Source organism: Osmerus mordax, chromosome 8 (assembly GCF_038355195.1).
Source record: "Osmerus mordax isolate fOsmMor3 chromosome 8, fOsmMor3.pri, whole genome shotgun sequence".
NCBI classification, from domain to species: domain Eukaryota; kingdom Metazoa; phylum Chordata; class Actinopteri; order Osmeriformes; family Osmeridae; genus Osmerus; species Osmerus mordax.
The window spans coordinates 8,023,073-8,048,402 of record NC_090057.1 but is presented as its reverse complement, the minus strand read 5'-3'; the positions used below and the strand labels follow the sequence as shown (position 1 = coordinate 8,048,402).

At 42.7% G+C, this 25,330-nt stretch overlaps 1 protein-coding gene across 3 annotated transcripts; it reads left to right on the top strand.

Annotated features, from left to right (window-relative positions):
* Positions 1-747: 747 nt before the first annotated feature.
* snx17 (sorting nexin 17) lies at positions 748-25,239 on the top strand. Of its 3 annotated transcripts, none has more exons than XM_067241131.1 (15): positions 749-1,482; positions 6,195-6,269; positions 8,218-8,335; positions 9,891-9,955; positions 12,734-12,844; positions 14,553-14,643; positions 16,272-16,359; positions 18,284-18,353; positions 19,211-19,303; positions 19,680-19,883; positions 21,575-21,703; positions 22,032-22,109; positions 22,442-22,516; positions 22,624-22,665; positions 22,903-25,239. In XM_067241131.1, exons 1-15 carry the CDS (start codon positions 1,423-1,425, stop codon positions 23,020-23,022), a joined length of 1,419 nt encoding a protein of 472 aa, XP_067097232.1. In that variant the 5' UTR covers positions 749-1,422; the 3' UTR covers positions 23,023-25,239. The 3 variants fall into 3 exon arrangements, with proteins under 3 accessions (XP_067097233.1, XP_067097232.1, XP_067097234.1); XM_067241133.1 differs by lacking the exon at positions 749-1,482 and adding an exon at positions 4,057-4,332; XM_067241132.1 differs by lacking the exon at positions 22,624-22,665 and having other exon boundaries at positions 748-1,482.
* Positions 25,240-25,330: the final 91 nt, after the last annotated feature.

Sequence of the window (25,330 nt, the reverse complement as noted above, 5' to 3'; positions counted from 1 at the left end):
GCGCAGCAATTTTGCAGCAACACAGACTGTCGCATTATGGTGTATTTTTATGAGCTAGTTAATTGAGTGCTTGCGCGCAGTTGAATAATATATTTTTTTCTACAAAAGGGTTCTCCTCCAGTTTTTGATCATGTACAAATGATCTACTGATCTAATGTAGGCAACCTAAAGCACATCACTATTACAGTTATTTAGACGAGGTTTAAATTTGTCTAAACAAGGTCAGTTCTAGTCAAGAACTTCTGGTTGAACGTTGAGATGTTTGGTGCGGAAACCATCTGAATTTCTATGGTCCTATGTAGGCTAACTACTCTGTTTTACATGTTGGAACAGACATTGCCATTAAGACATTATTTTCTTCTCTTTTAACAGCAGCAAAAGCCTTAAAAGTGAAGGTCTGCAAAGTGCACCTTTATGCAGCACGAATAGGCTAATAGCCTACTGCTCTGACACACTGGAACACCCCATCAGGAGGAAGGGAATCAATCGAAGAACATCAATAGGCTATTTGCTTTTGAAAGGCATTAATATGCACACAGTTTCGTACATAGTGTAGACAGCTTTCATGAAATTTAATGATTTAAAAAAAAATTGTGGAGCGGCAAATTATAGGTCTGAAACCGTGTCGTCTAGCCCCCTGTTTTGTCAATGGTTTAGCCCAAAAGACTGTTGCAACGCCTCTTGACGATCAATTGGACACATTGAAAACATTATTGTTTCATGGCAGTGTTACACCTACTTAATTTCTCTATTTTCGATCAGTGTTTCCGCACTGCTTGTCTATGAATAAATGCACCACATGTTCATGTTCTTAAGAGACAAAGAACCAGACAAATACAAAAACTGGTTTGGGTGTTTTTCCCTCACACTCTTTCGTTTGAACCATTCCAGCTGTCAACGACGGGGGTTTTGCAGGGACGGACTGCGCTTTTCCATTTGAAAGTTCAACTGATGAAACCAAGTGATTGGAATTGCTCATGCGAATTCTAAACGGATTTGAAATGTCTTGTGAATGTGTGAGGAGCTAAATATATATATATTATATATATATATAGTTTTAGCACAAATGAAGATCAACCATGAAGGTGGATTTACCTACATTTGCAACATGGCTGCTACGGTGACTGTATGGCAAAAGTTTAGTACTGACGTGGGAGAAGTTTTATACTGATCGAGTTCATGCATAAATTGTCGTTTGTAATATTGTCAATATTTACTATTCTCGTACCGAACAACTGGACACGGTGGAGTAGGCTAGGCTACCCGAACAAATGCTCACGAAAGAGGCCACTTTCTTCTCATGATTGTAGTCATCAACAACCAGTCGCTGCAATAGACTTTCTCTGAATTTGTGGTGACTTCTCCATCGCCTTCTCCTTGGTTCGAGGTACCTCCCGTTCTGTATTTGAATTGTAACCTAAAATGCATTTTTCCATACCCGAAACGGAGGTTCGTTCGGGAGAAAACAGATCAACATATGTGGTGAGTTCAAGAAACGTTGTTATGTTGTGTGTGTGTGTGTTATGTAGGCTATACAAAGGCTATGAATTTACAGGTTGACCAACGCAGATGTTTGGCTACTAGTAAATACGACATGGGCTACTTTAAATAGTTCGCTTACATATTTCACCTTCGCTCTGACGTTCCAGTAAGTGGTGCGTTATGTAGGTACAGTTTAAGCGGCGAATAATGTATTTTAGCCTAAAATAAAGTTTCTCTATTGGAATGATACTGTTAGACAAGAAATTGCCGTACAGTTGTATACCGTTGGGATTTATATTAAAATGGTCCAGATTTAGCTTTCACTACAGGCAATTTGTATTATGCATTGTATAACACTGGTAGCCTACACTGACTGCAAACAGGGTAGGCTACTGAACAAAAACCGTATGGTGCAGTGATGTTATTTGCCAAATAGGTTGATAAGATGCCAAGAATGTTTGATTTTGAAAATTAAATGTAATTTTTAAACTATTTACACGCCAGTTAATTTCTTAAAGACATTTGGACATGTTTAAAGGAAAGCTATGGCATAGCTGTGAAGCGCTGTTGAGGATCAGTGAGAGACTGGCCCTGACCTCATGCTCTACAATGTGCCTATTGTATTTTTGAGATTGAGTCAGCATTTTAAATCCCTTCTCAGATTTTTGTTTTACCACCATGATATGGCAATCCGACCTGTTTTAGTTTTAGCTCCCTCATTTTGCTTTGGAATAACACATTTAAGGAGCATGGCTGTAACCTCAACTACACGTTGTATTTCAGATACAACGTGTAGGGACACAGACATTTGTGACTCTAAATCTTGTGACGTCTAAATACTGACTCAGATTTATTCAGTTGTCCCAGACAGTAAACAGCCACTGACACTTTGGTGGAGTAGCACTGGTGTGAGGATTATACAGTGAGGTTATTCAAGGACTCTTCCAGCAAGGGAGCAGGGGTATTGTAGGCATTTCTCTTTCAGAGCAGTCAACAGGGCATAGTTACATATGACCATTGGTTATACTGACAAAGACAAACATGGAAACTTGTTTCTTAAAATCCAAACTTTCTTGTGTACTTTCCGTCTAGGTATGTGTGTATGTATGTGTGTGCGTGTCTTTCTGACTTTAGCAGATGACACACATCACACCCACGTCTTAAAGGTCTGGTATGATTTCCTCTTCCCTTTCTGCCAGATGTTTTGATACCTGAATCCTGGCAACACAGGAGTGGGGTGTGAAATCACAATTTCCCTATTCTCTCCTCTACTGTGACTTCTGACAGACCTGTGGGGACATCTTGATCCCATATGCTCAACAATGAGTAGGCCTGTCTCGTAGAAGAAGCTAATTTGTGTGGTCATTGGTCGCACTACAACGCCCTGTCCTTGGTTGTGCTTGTTTACACTAGCATTGCCCAATCAACCAATTGTCCAATCTCCAACATGGGTTCAGATTTGATCCTGTACTCATACTCTTCCACTCCTTTCCTACGCTTTCTCTACAAGCTCAACATTGAACTCAGAAGATCTGGCATAGAGCTTATTTATCTCCATATGTTCCATATTCTTTTGTAGCCCAGTAATAATTGGTCCACAGGGACTGGGATGTTAATGAAAGTTTTTCCCTTCATTATGCATTTGATTAATTCTCCTCAGTACTTCTGTAGCCAATGTGTCCAGTCTAGATGTGTCCAGGCTTGGCTCAGACTCAGGTCAGACAGTGCTTTCCGAGTAGGCCCACTTAACCCAGTGTGCCTCTTACCAGGCAGGTAGGGTTTGTGACCCTGTATGTGGTCAGTTTGGAAGGCCTGATTCAGCCAGTTGTTTTTAATACCTGGAAATTGCTCTTGTACCTTGAACCTGGAAGGCTACAGAATGTGTTGAGTGTGCATATGGCTCTGGAAAAACACAGAGGTTGCATTTTTATCCTTTGTATTTCTTTATGTTAGACTTCCTGTGTGTGCCATGGAAAAAGTTGGTGGAGTTTGCTGTGTTAATGCTCACACTTCCTGTTCGCTGGCAGACAAGTTTTCCTTCTGCCTTTCTCGGTGGTTCTGTATCGAGTAGATTGCTGTAATTAAAAGGTGTCTAATTATTTTTCTAGCCTAAATGGGTTGGATCGAGTTAACAGTACTGATATCAGTGTATGAGTTTGTTTGGGACTGATGACATGAATTTGAGTTTTACAGCCCGTGTTTGTCTTTAGGTGGGAATTCTTAACATTCCATCATGAATCCTTTGTAATATCCTTTGTGCTAGACTAGAGCATACATTCAAGATAAATGGAAAAAAAGGAGAGTAAGTGGTTTGGGGGATGGGGAGTTTTACGTGTGTCTGTATGGGGGGGGGGGGGGGGAGCACACAGTAAAGCACGCAGTCATGGGGTATGTTCTGTTTTTGTGGACTCAAAGAACTTTGAAGACTATGCCCCTTATGGACATCAAACTACATCGTAGCCTTCACTTTTCATACATTTAATTTCAGTAATGATGTTTACTGTGAAGATCTTTAGATCTTTCAAGATATGATGTTTGTCCACTTTATGGTGTGTTGAAAGGATAAAAAGGAATCAGGCATTAGAGTAAATTGTCTTCAAGTTGTTTCACTAGATGCTTCGTTCAGTTCTTTCCCTCCGCTTCCAGTCAGTTTTTTTGTGATTGTTCCCCATTTATCAGTGACAAATCTTTTATCCTTCCTTCCTGTATGAATGTTATTTTGCCTACCTCACGTATTTTGTTACTTTGTTTTCCTCTGTGAGTTTCCTCTTCCCTTGGCCCCCGTGGGAGAAAGCCTTGATATTTCAAATCCAGTTGACCAATGGCTGCCTCCACTCCAGCTGAGTAATGGTATGCTCAATCCACCTGAATCTTTTAACCCAGGGGTCATCAGAAATGGGTTTTGTTTGGATTGATGACACAGCATGCTGACTATAAATATTCATTAGTAAAGACCAGATGGGACCAAAGTTAAGTAGAAAAAAAAGTGCTGAGTTTACGCCATTGACATTCAAACGGGAAACTTTGCTGCCAATTTACTGTATGTGCCTTCTTGTAGCCTGTCTCCTTCCAAAATCAGCCTGTGGCTATGCTTCATTGCAGAACATGGTCATAGACTAATAGATAAGAGAAGAATACTTGATTTACTGGGTTATCCAGATGGCCTGCTGGATTTGAACGGTTCAGATTTGGACTGGTTTTCACACTCTTCAACAGAAGCCTGCATTAAATAGTAGAACATCAGATAATTTATTACCACTATACCACTATTTATTTACCACTGAATTTATATCATAATAATATCACAATATGCAGGGGTTCAATGACCCCTTATCTTAATTATATTTAATATTGTGTTGTTGTTGCACTGTATTTCATAAAGAAGCCACTGTAATGCTGTTGGCACTCTACACTTTTAGTCCTTTCTTGTTTTTGTCAAACATGCCTGCTAAATAAATGATAATGTTAGGGCTAGGGTAGTCTTATCCCGATGTGACAGAACCTTTACTGTGTCAACCACAACAGATATTATTACACGGCTAGCCTAAGACTTGGTACTTGCTTGTACTTGTGCCTAATTGATGAGGTGTTTCACCACGACAGCCTGCCACTGCCTGTGCTTGTATTTCTTCTTGTCAGTTTTTGTTAGTCTGTTATTGGCTGTTACATGGTTGTGGAGAGGAAGGCTTTATGTGGTATGCTATCATATTCGCCAGCCTTCCAAGAATCCTTGGTAATGAGGCCTTTGTGACGAAAACAACTCTGAATCCGTCTGCCTCTGCTTGACTGGAAGATGAATTTGGCTCGAGGACTCGTGAAGGAGCAGGGAGCTAGAAAGCCACTGATGGCATGTGTCAAAACAGACAGGGGACAGGGAAGTTAGACAAGTTAAGATCAACATGGAGCATAATGGTCTCAAAATTGTAAGCAGCAGCTGTGCAATCCTAGGCTGGAGGAGGTTTTCCTCTGCTATGCTGAAATGGGAGGCGAAATTTACATTTTTACATTTAAATTTTTAGTCATTTAGCAGACGCTCTTATCCAGAGCGACTTACAGTAAGTACAGGGACATTCCCCCCGAGGCAAGTAGGGTGAAGTGCCTTGCCCAAGGACACAACGTCATTTTGCACGGCCGGGAATCGAACTGGCAACCTTCAGATTACTAGCCCGACTCCCTCACCGCTCAGCCATCTGACTCCCTGATTTGAGTTTGAGTTGCAAAGTCATATAGGCCTTCACATTTAGGCTAATTAATGTTATTTTGTAGTTCCTGTGTGACAACATCTGACCAGGTAACACTGCATGCAGTAGTAGTGTGTGTGTGTGGGGGGGGGTAGGTAAACAGACATCATTTCAAAGGCTGATTAAAAGCTACATTCCAGCATATTGTAAGAGTCTTCCTGTCACACTTCAATGATGAATGTAACAACATGCAGTACTAGAGCTGTACATTGTAATATACAGCCTAGGCCTACAGAAAATTCAAGGACGGATGGGAAATATTCATAGCTGATGGCTATCGATTCACTGATTGGCACTCAGCCCTGTGTACCTGATTGTTTGCTGTCTGCTACACTACCTGACAATTCATTTGGAACAAAAGGATCCAGGAATTTTGAGGCACAGTCTCGTTGTTGTGTCGTAGTCTACGCATGTGTCGCCTTCAGCCCTGTTGGAAGCTCACCATAATGCTTTTTTGTGTCTTTTCCGAAGGCCTATAATATCCATGTTAACGGTGTCCTGCACTGTCGTGTGCGCTACAGTCAACTCCTGGGCCTTCATGAACAGGTAAGATAGCTTTAATACTGCATATCGATGCTCTGTTTTTCTGCAAGGGAGTTTTGTCTTACATTTCAACAAGGTTTGTTGATCATTAGAATATTACTGGGCCCTAACTGAACACTAACTGCCTAGGGTTTGCAAACGTGTTGTTGCCATAGCAGAGCCCCTCTTAAAGGCTCCAAGGGGTCTCCACAAATTATTGCCCTTGATCTATCTTAGGGTTGTGGTCTTGTGTTTGGTGCTCTAACAACCATGTTTAAATGTCAAAACATAGAGGCCATTTTTTTTTCCTCCTTACAGATGACCATGTGTCAGTCAAAATTAGCCTACACCCAGAGTTGATTGATGTCTTCCCTTCCCCTGCTTGGGGAGTTCAGTATAGTGAAGAAACAGCTGGGCAGGTAGAAAAGGTTGAGAGGCTGATATGGAAAGAATGTTCTTGGCTGATTCTCTCTATCCTTCACCCGTTGGGAATTTAAACTGTGGGTGTGCTGAAGGCTGTGAATAATCTTTCATGAATTTTTTAGATCAGTTTTACCCTTTCCTGTTCTGATATTAATGAAGAACATTTTACTTATGTTTCTTGGGCAATGTTAAAACAATTATTTTTCATTAATTTACTTTTGAATAATTTGCATTGCTGCTGGAAATCATTAAATAATAACTAAGTCAAGTTAGACCCCATGGATAGGTAAAATGTAGACCTAGATATGGGGGTGATGTCGGATGCACCAGGAGTTCAGCAATAATGGGGACAATAACTAAAAGCCCCCACTGCAAGCTGGAACGAATGGAAAATTCGATCTTTTTCATAACTCACCAAGCCCATCTTTATGGAGAGGCTGCACAATCGCTTGCAGTCATATATTAATAAATTATCAAAAGAAAGGGCAAACTTTGGTGTCTTTAAGGCTTTGCTAACCAGCCCGACATCTGCCGTTGCTAGGTAACAGTGCGCGGGGAAGACATGGTCAGATCAGACGACTCCTCTCATGGGGGTTGCCATGGAGCACGTATCCCCTGCCAAGCCCTTCACTAATTGCAGTGCCCTATCCATCCAATTAGCACTGATAGAAGTTGAATGTTAATGAAGTCCTGTTGTAAATACAATCTCCCCTTGTGGATTCTCTGTTAAATAACTTGTTCTTCAATTTCAGGCTAGATACAGAGATGGAGAGAGAAAGAGAGCGACGTCAATACACAAGTCTTAAAATAACGATTTAGAGAACAAGATTGTTTTTCGAGAATTGACTGTTATTCCGAGTGGCGGCTAGTGCAGGCTATCTGGGTTCCCAGCATGTCTCCTACCTGCCTCGTCTACAGGGCTCTGATAGCCTAAAGCTGCTATGGCTGCTTGAGAGTGCTTCTGGAGCAGCTGATTTGTTTGCATGGCCGACACCAGGCCAGGCACATTGGAAATACCGAAGGGCAGAATGTCCAGATGAAAACCCCCCAGGCTCCTCTGTGCAGGTCTTCTGATATCTGATATGGAGGTCACCCACTCTACACTGACTGACAGACAGGCAGTCTTCCTGGACTGGTCAACAGTGGTGTAACTGATAATACAAAAGTAGAGAAGTACTTTGTTGATGGAGTAGAGAAGTACTTTGTTGATGGAGTAGAGAAGTACTTTGTTGATGTTGGGAATTGCACTGTTATAGGTGTGGATGGATGGATATTAAGTTAATGTTACAGTGTGCAAACTATCAAGTGATTAGAATGTTTTCATTGTAATCTTGAATCATCAGTCACGTTTTATATTTCTTAGATCTCAGTTATTTATCTGATTGTTGTGTAACTTGTACTCATTTAGAGTGAAAGTTGACACACAGAAAGAGCCTACAGTCTCAGCGCTGAGATGTGAGTTTGATCCAGCATTTGGATGTTGAGGAGCCAACCACATTTTCTGGTGGAACACAAGTGTGAACATTGTCTTGTTTTTGTGTCCTCGCAGATAAAGAAAGAGTATGGGAATAATGTGGTACCTGCCTTCCCCCCAAAGAAGATCTTCACTCTCACACCTGCAGAGGTGGAACAGAGGCGAGAACAGCTGGAGAAGTACATGCAAGCTGGTGAGGTTTTTTGTGTTGGTGCCCGATCCTTCTAACGTCAGTCATGGGTATACATTCCTCTTCAAGTGTTTACAATTATCCTAAAAAATCTTTCCAATTATAGTTTTGTATTTAAATGTTCTTATCTGTCTCTTTGGCTAAAGGAGGATAGCGTAAACAAATATCCCGATCTGTCAAGCAGTATACAACTCTTCTTTTGAATCATGTCCTTGTTAGCCACATTGACCTCAGACGGCCTGACCTGACCTTTGATTTGGGAGTCTTTCAGGCTAAAATGATTCTGTTAGTCCACGTTACAACTCACAGTGTTTGACTGTAATCTGATGATAAGTAAACTCCAAAGCATGCTGGGCCTTGGGGCCAAGGCCTCCTCAAATATGCTGGCACACCTACAATCAGACATTAAAATCACTCAGTATTCAGGTCTAGACATTTTCAAAAATCTTTCCGAATATTTTATGGACAGTGATAATATGCCACAAACTTACCCCACCCAATTGCTCAGTTGTCTAAATGAAGATATTTGGACAAGGGATTGACCAGCCATTGGTCATTATTTAGAATATTTCTCCATTTTCATTTATGTTCTAGCCTCTGCCAATCCAAGTCAAAGGGCCAGAGAGAGGTTCAGCCAAGCCCCATCTGTAGTTTCCCAAAGGTCAAGGGGAATTGTTACGCTCACAAAGTGAACAGCTTGGAACTGGCCTCAGAGCTGGCCGTTTGTTTTAATCATCCAGAACTCACGGGTACAGTAGAACAAGTGATACTTTGTTGGGGTGGCGTATTTGCTCATAGTCTGGGAACAGACGCACAGGGCTTTTGGCCGGATGCTCATTTGGTTACATAATTGGTTTTTATATGGTTATGAAATACTGACCATAACAAACACACATTCTGCTCAGTCAGTCTTCTGGCTGGGTTGGAGCATCTTCGGAGTGGCACTTTTTAACGACGCTACAGATAGCAGAAATTTAAACACTAGATGTGAGCCAGTATTCTAGGTTACTTCTGTTGACCGTTCGTGTCCCTGTGTGTGTGTGTGTGTGTGTATGTGTATATATATATATATGTGTGTGTGTGTGTGTATATATATTATATACACATATACATACATATTTCTTCTGGTCATATGGATGATGCGATGTGCCACAATAAAGGTAGTGTCAACTTTGACAGGGTAGAAGATTGGGCTCTGTGTACAGACTGAGTTAGCATGTTTGCCATGTTTACCATGAGGTGATGGATCTAGCCCTGTAATAAAAGCTAGAGGATCAGTTAGTTATCAATAGTTGCCTCTGCTTGTGTCTTCCATCCTGCCGTCCCTATACATTTTAATACTAGACAAAAAACAATGATTGTAGAAAGATCCTGTATTGAGTATTCACTCGAGTCTTTGTAAATAACAAAAGCCCACCGCGTGCTGCATCATAATCACTCAACATCATGGCCTTACTGCACATCTCAGATTATACACCCTAGCACAATAACCTATCCTAAGGAGCTCCTCTCATGACTAAACTACGAATGTCCAACTAACGAATGTTCTTCTCCACAGTGCGTCAAGACCCCATGCTCGGATCCAGCGAGTTGTTCAACAGCTTCCTAAGAAAAGCCCAGCAGGTGAGTAGCGAGTGCCCCAGCAGGCCGGTCTGCTTCACGCAGGCAGCAGCAGTGAGGAGGTGGTGAAGCTGCTTGTGGCAGGAGGCTGTCAGTCATTACTCGCAGTCTTTCTAATGACCTTTGGCCCCAGTGTGAATCCACACACGTTGAGGTGGCCGTGTTCTTTCTACCCGTCACGGATCACAGTGTTGCACATTCAAACCGCGTTCTTCCATATGTGAGGAAAAGCATGAGCGTGTGTGTGTGTGCGTGGACTCACGGGGAGTCAGTTGGGAGCAGGCTCACATGAAGGGAAGCTGAATGTTTAGACGGAATGAATGTGCATGTTGGCATCAAATTATTACTTCAGTCACATCACCATGGTGAAACAGCCCCAAATTTAACATAACACCCTGTGTGGGAGGTGGACTGGTTTAACCGTTTTACTATGTTGTAATGCTGTGAAGGAACTAAGAGCAGATGTTTCTGGAATATTGGAAGTGAGGCTTGGCATGATTCATCCCAGTGAATTTATCAACAGGTTTTTGTCTTGCGTATTACGCCAAATGCCACGTTCAAGTAAAATGCTAAAATGGGAATGAACTATTCATTTAGCTGCTTCACCAAACTATACTATAATATGAGCCTGTTCTTAGTACACTATGGTGTCACTATGACCTGTTCTAGGTAACTTAGAATGTGTATTTGCATATGAGATATTGAGATGATTGATTTGAATGAATATTCACGAGGCCCTCCAAATAAATCAATGTGCGGTCCCCTCAGTTTCCCCTCATTGACTGATGCTGGAAGCCATCGCTCAAGCAGTGACCTGAGTTGTCAGGCTGCTTTACATCCACTAACCCCCACCACCAGAATTATTACAGTACAGTCACACCGCATCTAGCTCATTTCCTCCCCTCATACTTTTTCCCCATCCTTCCCTCAGTCTCCCCTCCCTCCCTCCCTCCCTCCCTCCCTCCCTCCCTCCCTCCCTCCCTCCCTCCCTCCCTCCCTCCCTCCCTCCCTCCCTCCCTCCCTCCCTCCCTCCCTCCCTCCCTCCCTCCCTCCCTCCCTCCCTCCCTCCCTCCCTCCCTCCCTCCCTCCCTCCCTCCCTCCCTCCCTCCCTCCCTCTACCCCCCCTTGCATTCAACCCTCCTTCCCTCAGTCTCTTCTTCCCCTTCTCCCTCCCTCCCACCCTTTACCTCCCTCCCTCCCTCTGTATCTCTATCCCCCCTTGCATTCAACCCTCCTTCCCTTAGTCTCTCCATCTCATCCTCCTCCCTCAGTCTCAGGCTGTGAAGACAGCAGATGCAGAAAAGGAGATGAGTTAGCGCCATGCTTTGTCATTTCATCAGCAGCCCAGCAGGAAGATCCAGTCTGAGAGCCTCTGTCTGGTGGGAGATGGGTAGGGGGGTGGGGGGTGAAGGGGGGGAGTGAAGAGGAGGAAGGAAGGCTGGTGTGGAGAAGAGGGGGAGGGAGGTCGGTGGGGGGTTGATGGGAAGTGGGGAAGATTTAAGGCGGGGGGTTGGGGTTAGGGCCATGATGCAGAGGAAGAGAAACAGAGAAGAAATAAGCGGAAAGCTTTCATCCAGAGTGTGTTGAAATTCAGAATGTGGAAATACTGTGTTTCAACACCCGTAGGTGACTGTGGTAAAGAGTGGAATGGTCATTTGGTTGGGCAGTAGATGTATACAACGTGAATGATAATTCTATTCTTCCGTTACTGACGTAATATTGTTGATGTAAAGAGATAGTGTTGTTCAAAATTCAGGACTGGATATTGTTTCCACAAGGAATGCCTTATTTTACAATGCATAAAACAGTTACACAGGAACATCAACATGAAAAGACTTTCATCCAGCCACAAGTATCCTACATCAATATGGGTTTATGTCCAATGACTTGTGTCCATCTGGCACAGTAGTTCACCAGCTCCTGTAGTCCTCCACTTCCTGTGTAACCCCTGTAGTCCTCCACTTCCTGTGTAACCCCTGTAGTCATAGACATAATAAAGAGTAGACGGCGCATTGGCTGCTGGGCGCGAGAAATGCGGCCGCCATCTTGGACAGGGCAAATTCCTAGTTGCGTAGCATCAGAATAAACAAGATGCCAGCACTGTGCAGAATATTCCTGCTCAGATCGGCGGACAATCGCAAACAGGACTCGGGGGGATTACTTTTCACAAGATTTAACATTACCATACTATTGGTTGTATTTTCTCAAAGGAATAACCATGTCCTGTATCAAAGCAACATGTATGACCTTTGCAGAAAAGCAAACCACGTGAAAATCAGTTCGGTATTCAGTTCGGTATGATTAATTAAATGCGCTGACAGCTCATTGCCCCAGCCAAACAGATTACACTGAGTGGAGCGGTTGCCCGTTCCAAGATGGCGGCCCCAGGGCTCGTCAGAGCCAGTAGGCCGTAGCGGCCGATGCGGCGTCTACTCTTTATTATGTCTATGCCTGTAGTCCTCCACTTCCTGTGTAACCCCTGTAATTCTCCACTTCCTGTGTAACCCCTGTAGTCCTCCACTTCCTGTGTAACCCCTGTAGTCCTCCACTTCTTGTGTAACCCCTGTAGTCCTCCATTTCCTGTGTAACCCCTGTAGTCCTCCACTTCCTGTGTAACCCCTGTAATTCTCCACTTCCTGTGTAACCCCTGTAGTCCTCCACTTCCTGTGTAACCCCTGTAGTCCTCCACTTCTTGTGTAACCCCTGTAGTCCTCCATTTCCTATGTAACCCCTGTAGTCCTCCACTTCCTGTGTAATCCCTCTTCTCTTTGTGTCCGACAGGAGACCCAGCAGATCCCTACTGAAGAGGCCCAGCTGGAGGTCTACCTGTCCAACGGTCAGAAGGTCAAGGTGGATATCCTAACCTCTGACCAGACAGAAGATGTTCTTGAGGTAAGAGGACCATGATCCTGGTTACCATGGACCATGGTAAAACTACTGGGTGTGTGGGAGTTTGTGGTGCATGTATTTGTGTTTGTATCACATTCTACACAGATGCAGTGTGTCCACTGGACTCTAGACTGTCTTGACCCAAAGTCACACTCTTACTTGACATCACACACTCTTACTCTACAACACACACTCTTACTGTACAACACACACTCTTACTCTACAACACACACTCTTACTCTACAAACACACACTCTTACTCTACAAACACACACTCTTACTCTACAACACACACTCTTACTGTACAACACACACTCTTACTCTACAAACACACACTCTTACTGTACAACACACACTCTTACTCTACAAACACACACTCTTACTGTACAACACACACTCTTACTCTACAAACACACACTCTTACTCTACAAACACACACTCTTACTGTACAACACACACTCTTACTGTACAACACACACTCTTACTGTACAACACACACTCTTACTGTACAACACACACTCTTACTCTACAACACACACTCTTACTCTACAAACACACACTCTTACTCTACAAACACACACTCTTACTGTACAACACACACTCTTACTGTACAACACACACTCTTACTCTACAACACACACTCTTACTCTACAAACACACACTCTTACTCTACAAACACACACTCTTACTCTACAAACACACACTCTTACTCTACAAACACACACTCTTACTCTACAAACACACACTCTTACTGTACAACACACACTCTTACTCTACAAACACACACTCTTACTCTACAAACACACACTCTTACTCTACAACACACACTCTTACTCTACAAACACACACTCTTACTCTACAACACACACTCTTACTGTACAACACACACTCTTACTGTACAACACACACTCTTACTCTACAAACACACACTCTTACTGTACAACACACACTCTTACTCTACAAACACACACTCTTACTGTACAACACACACTCTTACTCTACAAACACACACTCTTACTGTACAACACACACTCTTACTCTACAAACACACACTCTTACTGTACAACACACACTCTTACTGTACAACACACACTCTTACTCTACAAACACACACTCTTACTCTACAAACACACACTCTTACTCTACAACACACACTCTTACTCTACAACACACACTCTTACTGTACAAACACACACTGGTACTCACCCAGACATACTTTGACTTCGCTCCAACAAACACAGAGTAGGCAAACTTCTGGTTCAGTGTGAAGTGCAGAGCTGAACTTTGTCACTTCTAGCAGTAAAGTAGTCAAGTGCTGTTAATAAACAGTCCTTACAAGAACGTGTTGACCACCGCAGACACTGATGCTGAAACCTGGGTTATTCCTCTGAGCTTCAGAGCTGTACTGTCCCTGTCTATGAACTAAGGAGGCTTGTAAAACTCCTGTCTACTTTAATTTAATGCATTAAACGAGGAAGCAGGAAGTTTTCGTTTTCTGTTACAAAGACATGTTACTAATAATAACCAAACTCAATCTTAGCTTTGCAGTGCTGTTTCCGTTACCGAAATTCTGTTGCTAACATCCCAATAACTTTTTCATGTCAAAGAAATGCAAAATATGAAGCTGTAGTTGAATTCCATTCAATAAACAGTTGTTCATTTTTAATGAGTTAATCCTGATTTATGTAAGTCTCTACCTTCTCATTTACAGGCTGTTGCAACAAAGCTGGACCTTCCTGACGACCTGGTTGGCTACTTCAGTCTCTTCCTGGTGCGGGAAGGTGTAGACGGAGGCTTAACATGTAAGCACCAAGCTTCTGACCTTTCATTTCCCCTTGTTGTGAATGACAAACTGTTACTCAACAACCGTCTGGGGTTTAGTATTACCAGCCTTAAGTAAGTAAGTAAGTAAGACTTTATTTATATAGCACTTTTCATACAAGAATTGCAGCTCAAACCTGAAGTTTCTCAATGTCTGGGTACCAGGTTGTTTGCTGTGAAGATAACATTGTATTGTTTATAAATCATTTAATTTCAAATTCTGTAGTAGGAGACACATTCTATTAAATTTTTTCTATACTCAAAAGATTTTTGTATGCCAGTGTTGTTTGATGTTGGGAGTTAACTTGATGGGCAGGGTGTCTTTCTTTTTAGTTTCTTCAGGCGACACAAACAATGACAAACACAAACAGTTTTTTGGGACGTTTCCACAAACCAGATTGGAACTAATTTAAGTTTAGCACTCTGATTGTTTGGATAATTTTGTTTGTTTGTTTGTGTGTGTGCCTGGCAACAGTCCCCACAAACACTCCATCCCATCCTGTCTAGGCCTCATTAGGGCCTTCATGTTTCCATATTTGTAATATTTGCTGCCATATACTTGTGCCCTCTGCCAGATCCTATCATTCATGAGAGAACAGGCTCTCCAAACGGAGATGGAGATATTTGGACATGCATAGCAGGCATTATCTTAATTCTTGGCAGATGTTTTCCCCTGAAAAGCACAACGTAGAAGAGAATATCCTTGATCATTTATTCTGACCAAAATCAGCCTCTGCTACTGGATAGGATCAGGCTTGAAGGGCTTATCAACAGGCCGGGTGGTAGAACATTCTATTTGGAGTTTATCATTTTGTGTCAAAATAAAGGTCCCGAGAGGAATCTCTCCCTTCTAAGCTCTACAGTAAAAAGGGTTTAGCCAGCCGTATGTGAAGTTGGAGACCAGAACATACAAGTTTGAAGCGGATATTTTATGATTGCTTCACATTATGGCGCTTGTTTGTGCCAATCTTTCTTTGGTTTAGATCCCCCCCCCCCCAACCCCAACTCTTTTAATGATTTACATCTTAATATTTTAGCCGTTTAGTTTCCATTTTGTGTTACGCTGTATAGGAAACAGCTCTTTCTGGAAGGATTTTTTGTCACTAAGTTTGTAGTGTTGTGTTTGTGTTCCTCGTTGGGTAGAAGCTCCACAGCAGTCCCAGCTGTGATCCACTCATATAGGCCTGGGTAAAGGGCCTCTGAACAGCTGCAGATCGTACACGCACACATAGACATTTACACACACACTCATTTTTATGCACACACACGTTATTGTACCCTCCTGTGTTCCGTCCAGATGGACTCCTTTTCTTGCATGTCTTGTTGTCATCCTTGTTATCTAGATGTCCTTGGAATCACACTGTGGTCTTCCCTCCTTCCTCTCCTTCTTTCGTCCACCTCCCTCCCTCCCTCCCTCCCTCCCTCCCTCCCTCCCTCCCTCCCTCCCTCCCTCCCTCCCTCCCTCCCTCCCTCCCTCCCTCCCTCCCTCCCTCCCTCCCTCCCTCCCTCCCTCCCTCCCTCCCTCCCTCCCTCCCTCCCTCCCTCCCTCCCTCCCTCCCTCCCTCCCTCCCTCCCTCCCTCCCTGACTCTGACTGTCTCTCTTTCCTAGTTGTGAGGAAGCTGCAGGAGTTTGAGTTGCCGTATGTTTCTGTATCCAGCCTGCACAGCTCTGAGTTTCACATTGTCCTCAGGAAGAGGTAGGACAGCTCACTCAACACGCAAATCACTCTGACATCGCCCTGTCATTCCTCGAATGCCTGGGTAAACAGGAAGATATCAGGAGGGATTCTCATGGCATTCCACTAAGATGCTTTGTAAGCTGTTACTGACATTAGGATTTCCTCAGGCACTTTGAACTTACAAGCTCTTCCTTGCCTAGCTATGAGAAACCGCCCGCCACATTCTAGCAGAAGTAGAGTCCAGTCTTCTCCAACCAGCCACTGTGGAATAATCCGTTAGACGTTGAATCACATGTCTCAGTGCGGCGTCTCATAAGTTCATAAGAGCAAAGGGGCTCTTAACCCGAATTGCTCCAGCATGTGTCCAGCTGCTGGGTTTAAGTGTAACCACATGGTCATCCAGCCTGTGAGGTGTGCCCACCACTGTTTATGGAGAGCAGCAGACGTCAACAAGTACTGATAGAAACCAGGCTGGCAGTAAGTCTGGTTTGTGGGTTTAGGAAACTCCTGGGGATCCTGTGTGTACTAGGCCAGACTGTTCTGACGCCAGTGACGCTCGGTGTCTAACTCCACTGGAGACTGTCCCACCTGGTCTATGATATCTCCCTCAGCCATTGTTACACACACACGCAATGGTCCGGTGATGCATGCAATACACACACTCTACACAGTACATTATTTTGCTCTTACACACACATGCTGACTTTCAACTTTTTTTCCTAAGCTAAACACGCATGCACATCTCATACACACACACACACACACACCCTGTCAGCAAAGATATACATGATGTTGTTATTTCACTCCGATCTCCCTAAAGGAAAGTCTCAGGTCCATTTGACCTAGTTTACATCCCAGAGCTTTGAGCCCTGCTTCACGGGGGGACTAAAACACATAAACACACCCCCTCTGCAGAAGAACAGGAAGTGGATTAGTTTCAAATGAATTCATAATGATGTTTGCAGAGGCTATCCAGGTCAGAATGAAAACAAAAACCTGTTGATAGCAGGCGGGCTTTATTATCTGCTCTAGACTTTTAGGAGCTTTCCAAAAAGAAAATAAACTGTGAAAATATGCTAGATAAAAACAATGATAGACGCATCCAGACAAACACCATCTCACCCTCCTCCGAAAGCCAATACAACATAACTTTCAAAATTTCTCCCTGTCTCCTGCCCGAATACATTTACATTTAGTCATTTAGCAGACGCTCTTATCCAGAGCGACTTACAGTAATTACAGGGACATTCCCCCTGACGCAAGTAGGGTAAAGTGCCTTGCCCAAGGACCCAACGTCAATAGACACGGCCGGGAATCGAACTGGCAACCTTGAGATTACTAGCCCGATTCACTAACCGCTCAGCCACCTGACTCATAGCTAAAAGGGTTGGGGAAATTCTGTTCATTTAATGGCCGTTCCCCACTTCTTCACTCCCCCTACGAGAACCTGTCAAGAATAAGAGGATACCCTGGTTTGAAACTGAGAATCCAGCAGGGAATGTTTCCTCCTGATTCTGTAATTAAGGCCCGAGGCCTAGGGAGCAGAATGAGACAAGCTAGACCACAGGGAACTGAGGACAGTGGTAATGTCACATTACCGCCACAAGTAGCTTCTTATAATAACACTGGGAATCCTTTGGGGAAACAAGGGATAAGGAGGTAGGGACAAGGCACTTTAAATTGGCTTACGGGTATGTAAAACTCTCACTATTATCCATCATTTACTGTATTTATCCGTCTTATCGAGTGTTGATAGTCAACTTGAGTTAAAAATGTTCACAATTTTATATATATAGGGTTCTAGGTTTACTGTACTATTAGTTGTGTAAAACTGGAAGGATTGTCTATTGTTTTTTTTTTGTGTTGTTTTTTACCAGAGGGTGAACACTCGCTAACACATTGCTAACACATTGCTAACAAGTGATTGCTCTTGTTGTTTCAGCTACTGGGACACAGCATACGACAGTGATGTCATGGACAACAGAGTAGGCTTGAACCTGCTATATGCCCAGGTGAGAGGTCAATCTGGGGTCAAGACTCGGACTCAAGACATTTACATGGGCTGTTGCCTCCTTATACCAGTCTAATTTAACAGCATGTGGATATACTGACTGACACCAGTCAGACCAGGCCATCTGTTATGTGTTGAACTTACTGTAAATTTGGTTCGATTGGTGTACACTTGGATATAATTCTCTTAAGTAGACCTACAGACGGGCTTTTGTTGTACTGTAGACCAAAATAAATTGAGTTTAATTTATCTAGCCATCTAATGAGTAGAAGCCTTAATCTATTTAAGATGTCCTGGTGGTAGTGTATCCCTAAAGCAGATGTGTGTGACTTTGTGTGAGGTGTTTGGCAGGACTCAGGCCAGTTCCTGTGTGTGTAATTCTTTTTATAGCGCTGCCCCTTTAGTAGCCTTCACCTCGTCAGCCCCATTATGTTTTCTTAAGCATTTTAGAGAAGGCTGATGTGATTAAAACCTGTCCTGCTGGCAGCCTGTGTGTGCGTGTGTGCGTGTGTGTGTGTGTGCATGCATAGTGCATAGAGCATGGATGAAGTTTTAGGCTAGAGAATCTTGGAACAAGAGAATGGATTTGTTTGTAGAAGGTTGTGTGAGTTTGTACTTGGTGTGTTAGGGTTAGGGATCTCTCATAATACAAGCAATATTCATCTGAATGTGTATCTGCATGAATAACGCTATACGTTAGTTACATTCAACATGGCCTTTAAACTTTGAATAAAAGTGAAAGTTGGATTTCAAAGCTTCAAGCATCTCAAGGCATAGTTGGATCAGAATATCAAAAATGGTTCCCATTCTTTTATTTATCTCTTCTCTCACACTATCTGTTTGTCACTCTCTCTGCAGACGGTGTCTGACATTGAGCGAGGCTGGATACTAGTCAACAAAGACCAGCACAGGCAGCTCAAATCACTGCAAGAGAAAGGCTCAAAGAAGGAGGTAAATTCTATATCATTCTGCTGCTGGGCCTTCTAGAACATTCTTTTACTGGTCCTTCCAGAATATTCTGATACTGAGCCTTCTTAACTATTCTGGTGCTGAACCAGAACATTCTTCTACTCAAACAAAGCTTGAAGTAACTGAGGGCATATAAAACTGCAGATTACAAAACATTTTACACAAGCACATTTACTCTGGATGAGTTTAGCTCCTTTGCAGGCATTATAACCTCTTTTTTTAAACGTTCACTCAGCCTAAAAAAACTTCAAAGCTTATATGGTATTTGTGTTTGTATTCTTTACATAAGGGTGATGCAGGCATGATTATACAGCATATATAACCCAGTTGCACCTTTCCCCCTGTATTCTCCTCCCAGTTTATCCGGCTAGGTCAGACGCTCAAGTACTTTGGCTACATCAAGTTCGACCCGTGCATCACAGACTTCCCTGAAAAGGGCTGCCATGTGATTGTGAGCGCGGGCAACAATGAGCTCAACTTCCACGTCAAGCTGCCCAACGAGCAGATGAAGGAAGGCAGTTTCAAGGTCACACGGATGAGGTGCTGGAGGGTCACCTCCTCAGTAAGTGGACTTGGCCATGTGGGTTGGCTTGACTGGGTTTGTCCTGCTGTTTATGCTGACTCATTTTGTTTAGTTTGCTTTCCCCCTCTCCCGTCTTTCATCTCTCCCCCACTCTCTATCTCTCCCCACTCTCTGTCATTATCTCACTGTCTCTCCCTCCCTCCCTCCAACTCTCTTATGTCTCTCCGTCTCTTGCTATGCCTCTCTCTCTCTCTCTCTCTCTCTCTCTCTCTCTCTCCCTCTCATTAACACTATTGCAGGTTTAGAAAACATCCTGTGCCAGCGGCTTCCTCTCTCACTCTGGCTGCCACTTCTCCTTCTCCACTCCCCAGAGAGAGAGGGGTGGGAGGGGGGGAGGGTCAGCAACACCCATTCCTCTTCATCAGTTAAATGAACCACACACAACCCTCTGTGGTTCCACTCTGTATCGATCCACCTCCTCCCACAGTCTCTGTCTTCTCTCAGGTGTGAAACCAAAAGAGAATGGTGCCTGAGAAGCACGTAATCACACCCCAGTGAAGATGCCTTATTGATGCTCCAGTCATGCTTCAGGACATTTTGAAAGTCAGATGTTATAAAAGTCTATCAGGCATCCCTCCTCTCTTTGGTGTTGTTCCCTCTAGGTTGAGAGAATGTAATAATAATGAATTCATTTAGCAGGCGCTTTTGAGGTGTCTAGCGGGGGATTTGAAGCTAAATCTGCAGTCAAATGCTCTACAACTAAGCTATACCCATCTAGATGATGTCAATTCTTTTCTTTTATAGTGAGAGTTTTAAATAATGCCCATGCTCTGACAAGCATGAAAAGGTTTTGTATTTGATAGTTTGAAGTTCTCTCGACCATGTTGGTGAATAACTGCTATTCTTCTTACCATTTCAAAATGAAAAGAAAAAAAATTGGAGTGACAGTAAAGCTCTGTATGGCCGTATTATACTCAGTCTTCATAGAAAGAGGAAGTCCTTGGCAGAGACAGAGAAATCTATTATGACTTCTGTGACCCTGGCATTGCTACAGATTTCGAGGCATAGCAGTAGATTAGAAGATCAAGTTCAAATGTGAGTCGTCAGTTCAACCTCTGGTCCTAGACAATGAACCTAGTAGGTACTCCACAAGCTAATACCTCTACTAAGTCACGGCCATTAAGTCAGACTGAGGACAGTCACATCTTCACTGGCACCGTGCTGCATCTCATAACCCTGGGGTACTTTAAAGTTTGTGGAGGAGGAATAAATAAAAGCCTGTTCCAAATTGTTTAGAATGGAGGTAATTGTTTGTGTGCGTGTGGTGTGTGTGTGTATATGAATGTTTTGGGGGGGGGGGGGTAATAATGTGTGTGTGGGTTGTCCAGGCTCAGTAAGTCAGGAAGTGGTCCTGACTGCAGATCTGATCCTTAGAGAGATCACAGGGAGTGTGGGCCTGTGTTTAGTTGTTGTGTTTGTGTGTGCTTGCAGTGCCCAACAATCAAGGATGTTTTAAGGGATTGGAGGAGAAGGAGAGTGCTTCTATTATTGGTCAGAGTGGTTTGTCTTCTAATCAGACAGGAACTTTACCCTAACAAAGTCAAGGCCAGGGTATAGTCTTGATTTAGATGAACAATGATGATGAAGATGGATGCCTGAGTACACGATGATGATGACCATCATCACCCCTTCCACACAGCCTCATTGACGCCCCTCCCCTCCCCCAACAGCAGGTCCCGGTAGCCAACGGCACAGCCACCCCCTGCAGCTCAGCCAAGTGTGAGGTGAAGCTGGAGCTGGCCTTCGAGTACCTGATGAGCAAGGACCGCCTGCAGTGGGTCACCGTCACCAGTCCACAGGTCAGAGGTCGGGGACCGGGGGCATGAGTACATATACCAGTAGACAGGTACCAGTCGCGTAGGAGTCGAGTGTTTCCAGGGCCTCTTGTGGAGTAGTGCCTTTCTTAACCTTTCAGTGATCTTCTAAACAAAACTAGGATGACACAATACTCTTGTATTATTGTATAGTAAGTAATAGCAACATATTTGCTATAAGATGTGAACACTATTATGATGGGTCAATTTACCAGCTAATAAAGTAAGTGATACTGGTGGTGTCATGGTATAGCAGCATGTTGTGAATAGGTCCAGTATCATAACTCCAACCCCATGTTACCTGTCCCTCCAGGCCATCATGATGAGTATCTGTCTCCAGTCTATGGTGGACGAACTTATGGTGAAGAAGTCCGGTGGGAGCGTCAAGAAGGTGTGTGTGTGTACATGTGTGTGTGAAAAGGCTTATGTCCTGACATAACTCAGATCATTCAGTTCACCCCTAACGCACATTTCACATACTCTGTAAATAGCATTTCCTTCGATTTTGACTAAACCACTTTGTAATACTAACATGATTGGACGAAACCATGACATTTTCTGAAATCAATCATAAAACACACCTCAGATCTTTTAACTCTCAGATAATCTAATAAGCAACACAGTACAGAAAGCTTCTCTTTAAACAACTGCTGACAAATATGTGAATATGGAGGGGGAAAAACAAGAACTGCTGTGTGACTAATGTGTTTTTGTGACCTTCAGATGCTGAGAAAACGTCACAACGGCTCCATCCACCGGTCTGACAGTCAGCAAGCTGTGAAATCCCCCCCTCTACTGGTGAGTATAGGAACTGCATGTACTTGTGTTTTTACAATGTCTTTTCTATCAGTATGTGGTAGTTTGAGAGATTTGACCTTGGTTTTGTTTCTCTCTTTGTGCTGCAGGACTCCCCAGACCCAAATCGTGAACAGATTGTCAAACTCTCAGTGAGTGTAGACGTGATGTTTAGATTTCACAGTGTGTATAGTGTATCTCTAAACTATTTAATAGAAAGTCTACCTCCAACGGACAGTGTCCTTTATTAAAGTTCTCCCTCCATCCACCCCTCTTTCATCCTCCATCCATCCTATCTTCTCTGCTCTCTCCATCCTTTCCTAATCCCTATATTCTCTCCACCCTCTCCTCTTCCTCTCCTCTTCCTCTCTTCTCCTCTCCTCCGTCAGACCAAGCTGAACTCTGTCTCTCTCAGAGGGATCAGTGCCTCCAACTCTGCCAATGACATCAGCGGCACCGATTTCCACGGCAATTATGCATTCGAGGGCATCGGCGACGATGACCTGTAATCTCTTGGCCCCTCCCACCCGCCCACATCGAACGCGGCCTCAAAGATTCCAAGCCAAGCTGAGCCGAGCAAAGCCAAGGCCTCCCATTCTGCAAGATTGTAGCCTCCTCTGGGCGATTCACTGCCTTAAACTCTGTTGTCATGTCCGATACTCATTGACCTTTCTATGACTGACCAACTTCTGTTGTATTTGTCACTTCATGCATTCCTACTCACGACTTTGTCATATTATATTATTGTCAAGAATATCTGATGTAATTCAGAAAATAGCTATTCAAAATGGTTCCAATCAAGACAAGTCACTCAGTTTAAAGCATTGTTTGTAGCAGGTTTTGTCAGTTTCTTTTTTTGTGAGAACGACCACATTCTTGCCAATTCTATTCTTTGCACATCATGTTCTTATCACTGTGTCACAGAGAATCCCTTTGATTGGTTTATTGTACAAAAGACAAAATAACTTTGTCAAACCATTCCCTTTGCATGCTACTCTGAATCAGGTTAGTGCAAAAGAATATCTAATCAACCATGAGAGACAGTGTCAGATCTGTAATGCTTTATTTTTCTTCACTGTTGTTTCTGACAAGGAGACCAGATAGTAAAAAAAGGCTTAACACTAGTGACGAAGACTATTCTGTAGAACAGCCAAACAAAGGATTCCTTTTAATTCTTATATTATTTAGTGAGTTTAAATGTTATGGGAAAGTTCATTCTTAATCCAACGTGCCAAATAGTTTATTTTCATTTACTGAGTTTTTATAATATGTTGGTTTTGAACTCATCTATTTGTTATTGAAGATGGAATGCTGGCAGAAGTAGTGTAGTACAGTACTTTGCATACCAATGTGGGCTTTGACTTGATTCTCAATGTTCTCAACGTTTTTCTGCGCCTTAACTGTACTGGTTGCTTCTCCTTTCAACTTGTCAAAACTCTACTAATCCAGCTTGGGTTTGCTATTGGTTGAAAACTCAAAAATGTATGATCAACCTTAGCCAATGGCAGCGTGCTAGCTATAATCTTGCAGAACGTGAAAGAGTTTGATTGGCTGGTTTGGCCAACCTGCTTGCACTTGCTGAAGCTGATCATTTTGCACAGTCATACAGATGGAGATGGATATTTATTAAGTGGACAAATAGAGCATGATGAACAAGGAACATTCTAGAAAAATCCATCTTTTGATTTCTTTGTGTATTCCAACCAATTTTTTAAGGTTTCTCATAAATGCCAAAATTATAGTTTACTAAAGCATTTTGCACAAAAGAGACATTTAAAAAATCATGGTAATGAAACTTTTATATATGTACATGCAATTAAGAAAAAGTATTCTAAACATTTACTAATATCTGTATTATCAATAGTTTATTGTAATCAAATAGATCAAATTCAATCTAGGCTGTATAAAGGAATAGAAAAACTAACATTTATCATTGTTTACAGAATGTTTTAGGTAACTATAGCTAGACTAGTTGGAATGATAAGTGTTTACATCTTTCCACATCTGATTTGAGTTGATTATCTGATTTTGGAGAGCAAACGGTGTGTGGAACATTTCTTTTTGGGTTCATTTTGTGATTTTATTTTGTATTTTGTCATCTCAGAGGATGACTAGACCTTGGACTTCAGCTTTACTACAGAAGCAGGGGATAAAAGTAAGACATTAGTGTCCTGGAATATCCTAATGTCTTGAGTTAATTGGAAAAATATTTCGTAGTATTTTCATTCAAATTGAGAAGCCCACATATTTCCTTTTTTAAATCTTATATTAAAAGGATCTCGTTTGGTCCTTGTACCAGAGAAGATTGAGTTTTCAGTTGATAACCGAAACAGAGATGTTTTCCAGCACACCAGCTAGATTTAAAATGGTAATTACGGCTAGTTTGTGACAGATGTAATTCTAACTTCCAACTGCAACTCATTCCTTCTCATTAGCTCTAGTGGTGGAATCCAGCTGTATCACAAACATGTTTTTTCCGTATCCTGTAAATGAATGAAAACCTATCGTTTATCTGTCAGCTGTTTCTCTTGCTCATACTGTGTTTTCAGTCGTGTGGATGAAAACACGTGTGGATGAAATCATTCTCTTAATTGGAGAGTATCAACATGGGGTCCATCCAGATGATTATTTTTCATTGCTGTATTTTACAGAACAAATAAATGGGAGCTTCAAAGTCTTGGATTTCAATACATGTGTAGGTGCCAAATAAAATCCATGAGCCTAAACTTGTGTTGTTTCTTTGGTCATCAGGCAACCATTGTTATCCATGTGAAGTACTGTTGCCATGTGTTTTAATTACATTGATAAGATCACCTG

Excerpts from the sequence above, each read along its gene's own strand:
- snx17 (XM_067241131.1), top strand. The coding sequence starts at position 1,423 with ATGCATTTTTCCATACCCGAAACGGAGGTTCGTTCGGGAGAAAACAGA. Across the intron at positions 1,483-6,194 it reads AAAACAGATCAACATATGTG|GCCTATAATATCCATGTTAA; the intron begins GTGAGTTCAAGA and ends TCTTTTCCGAAG. Across the intron at positions 14,644-16,271 it reads TGTAGACGGAGGCTTAACAT|TTGTGAGGAAGCTGCAGGAG; the intron begins GTAAGCACCAAG and ends TCTCTTTCCTAG.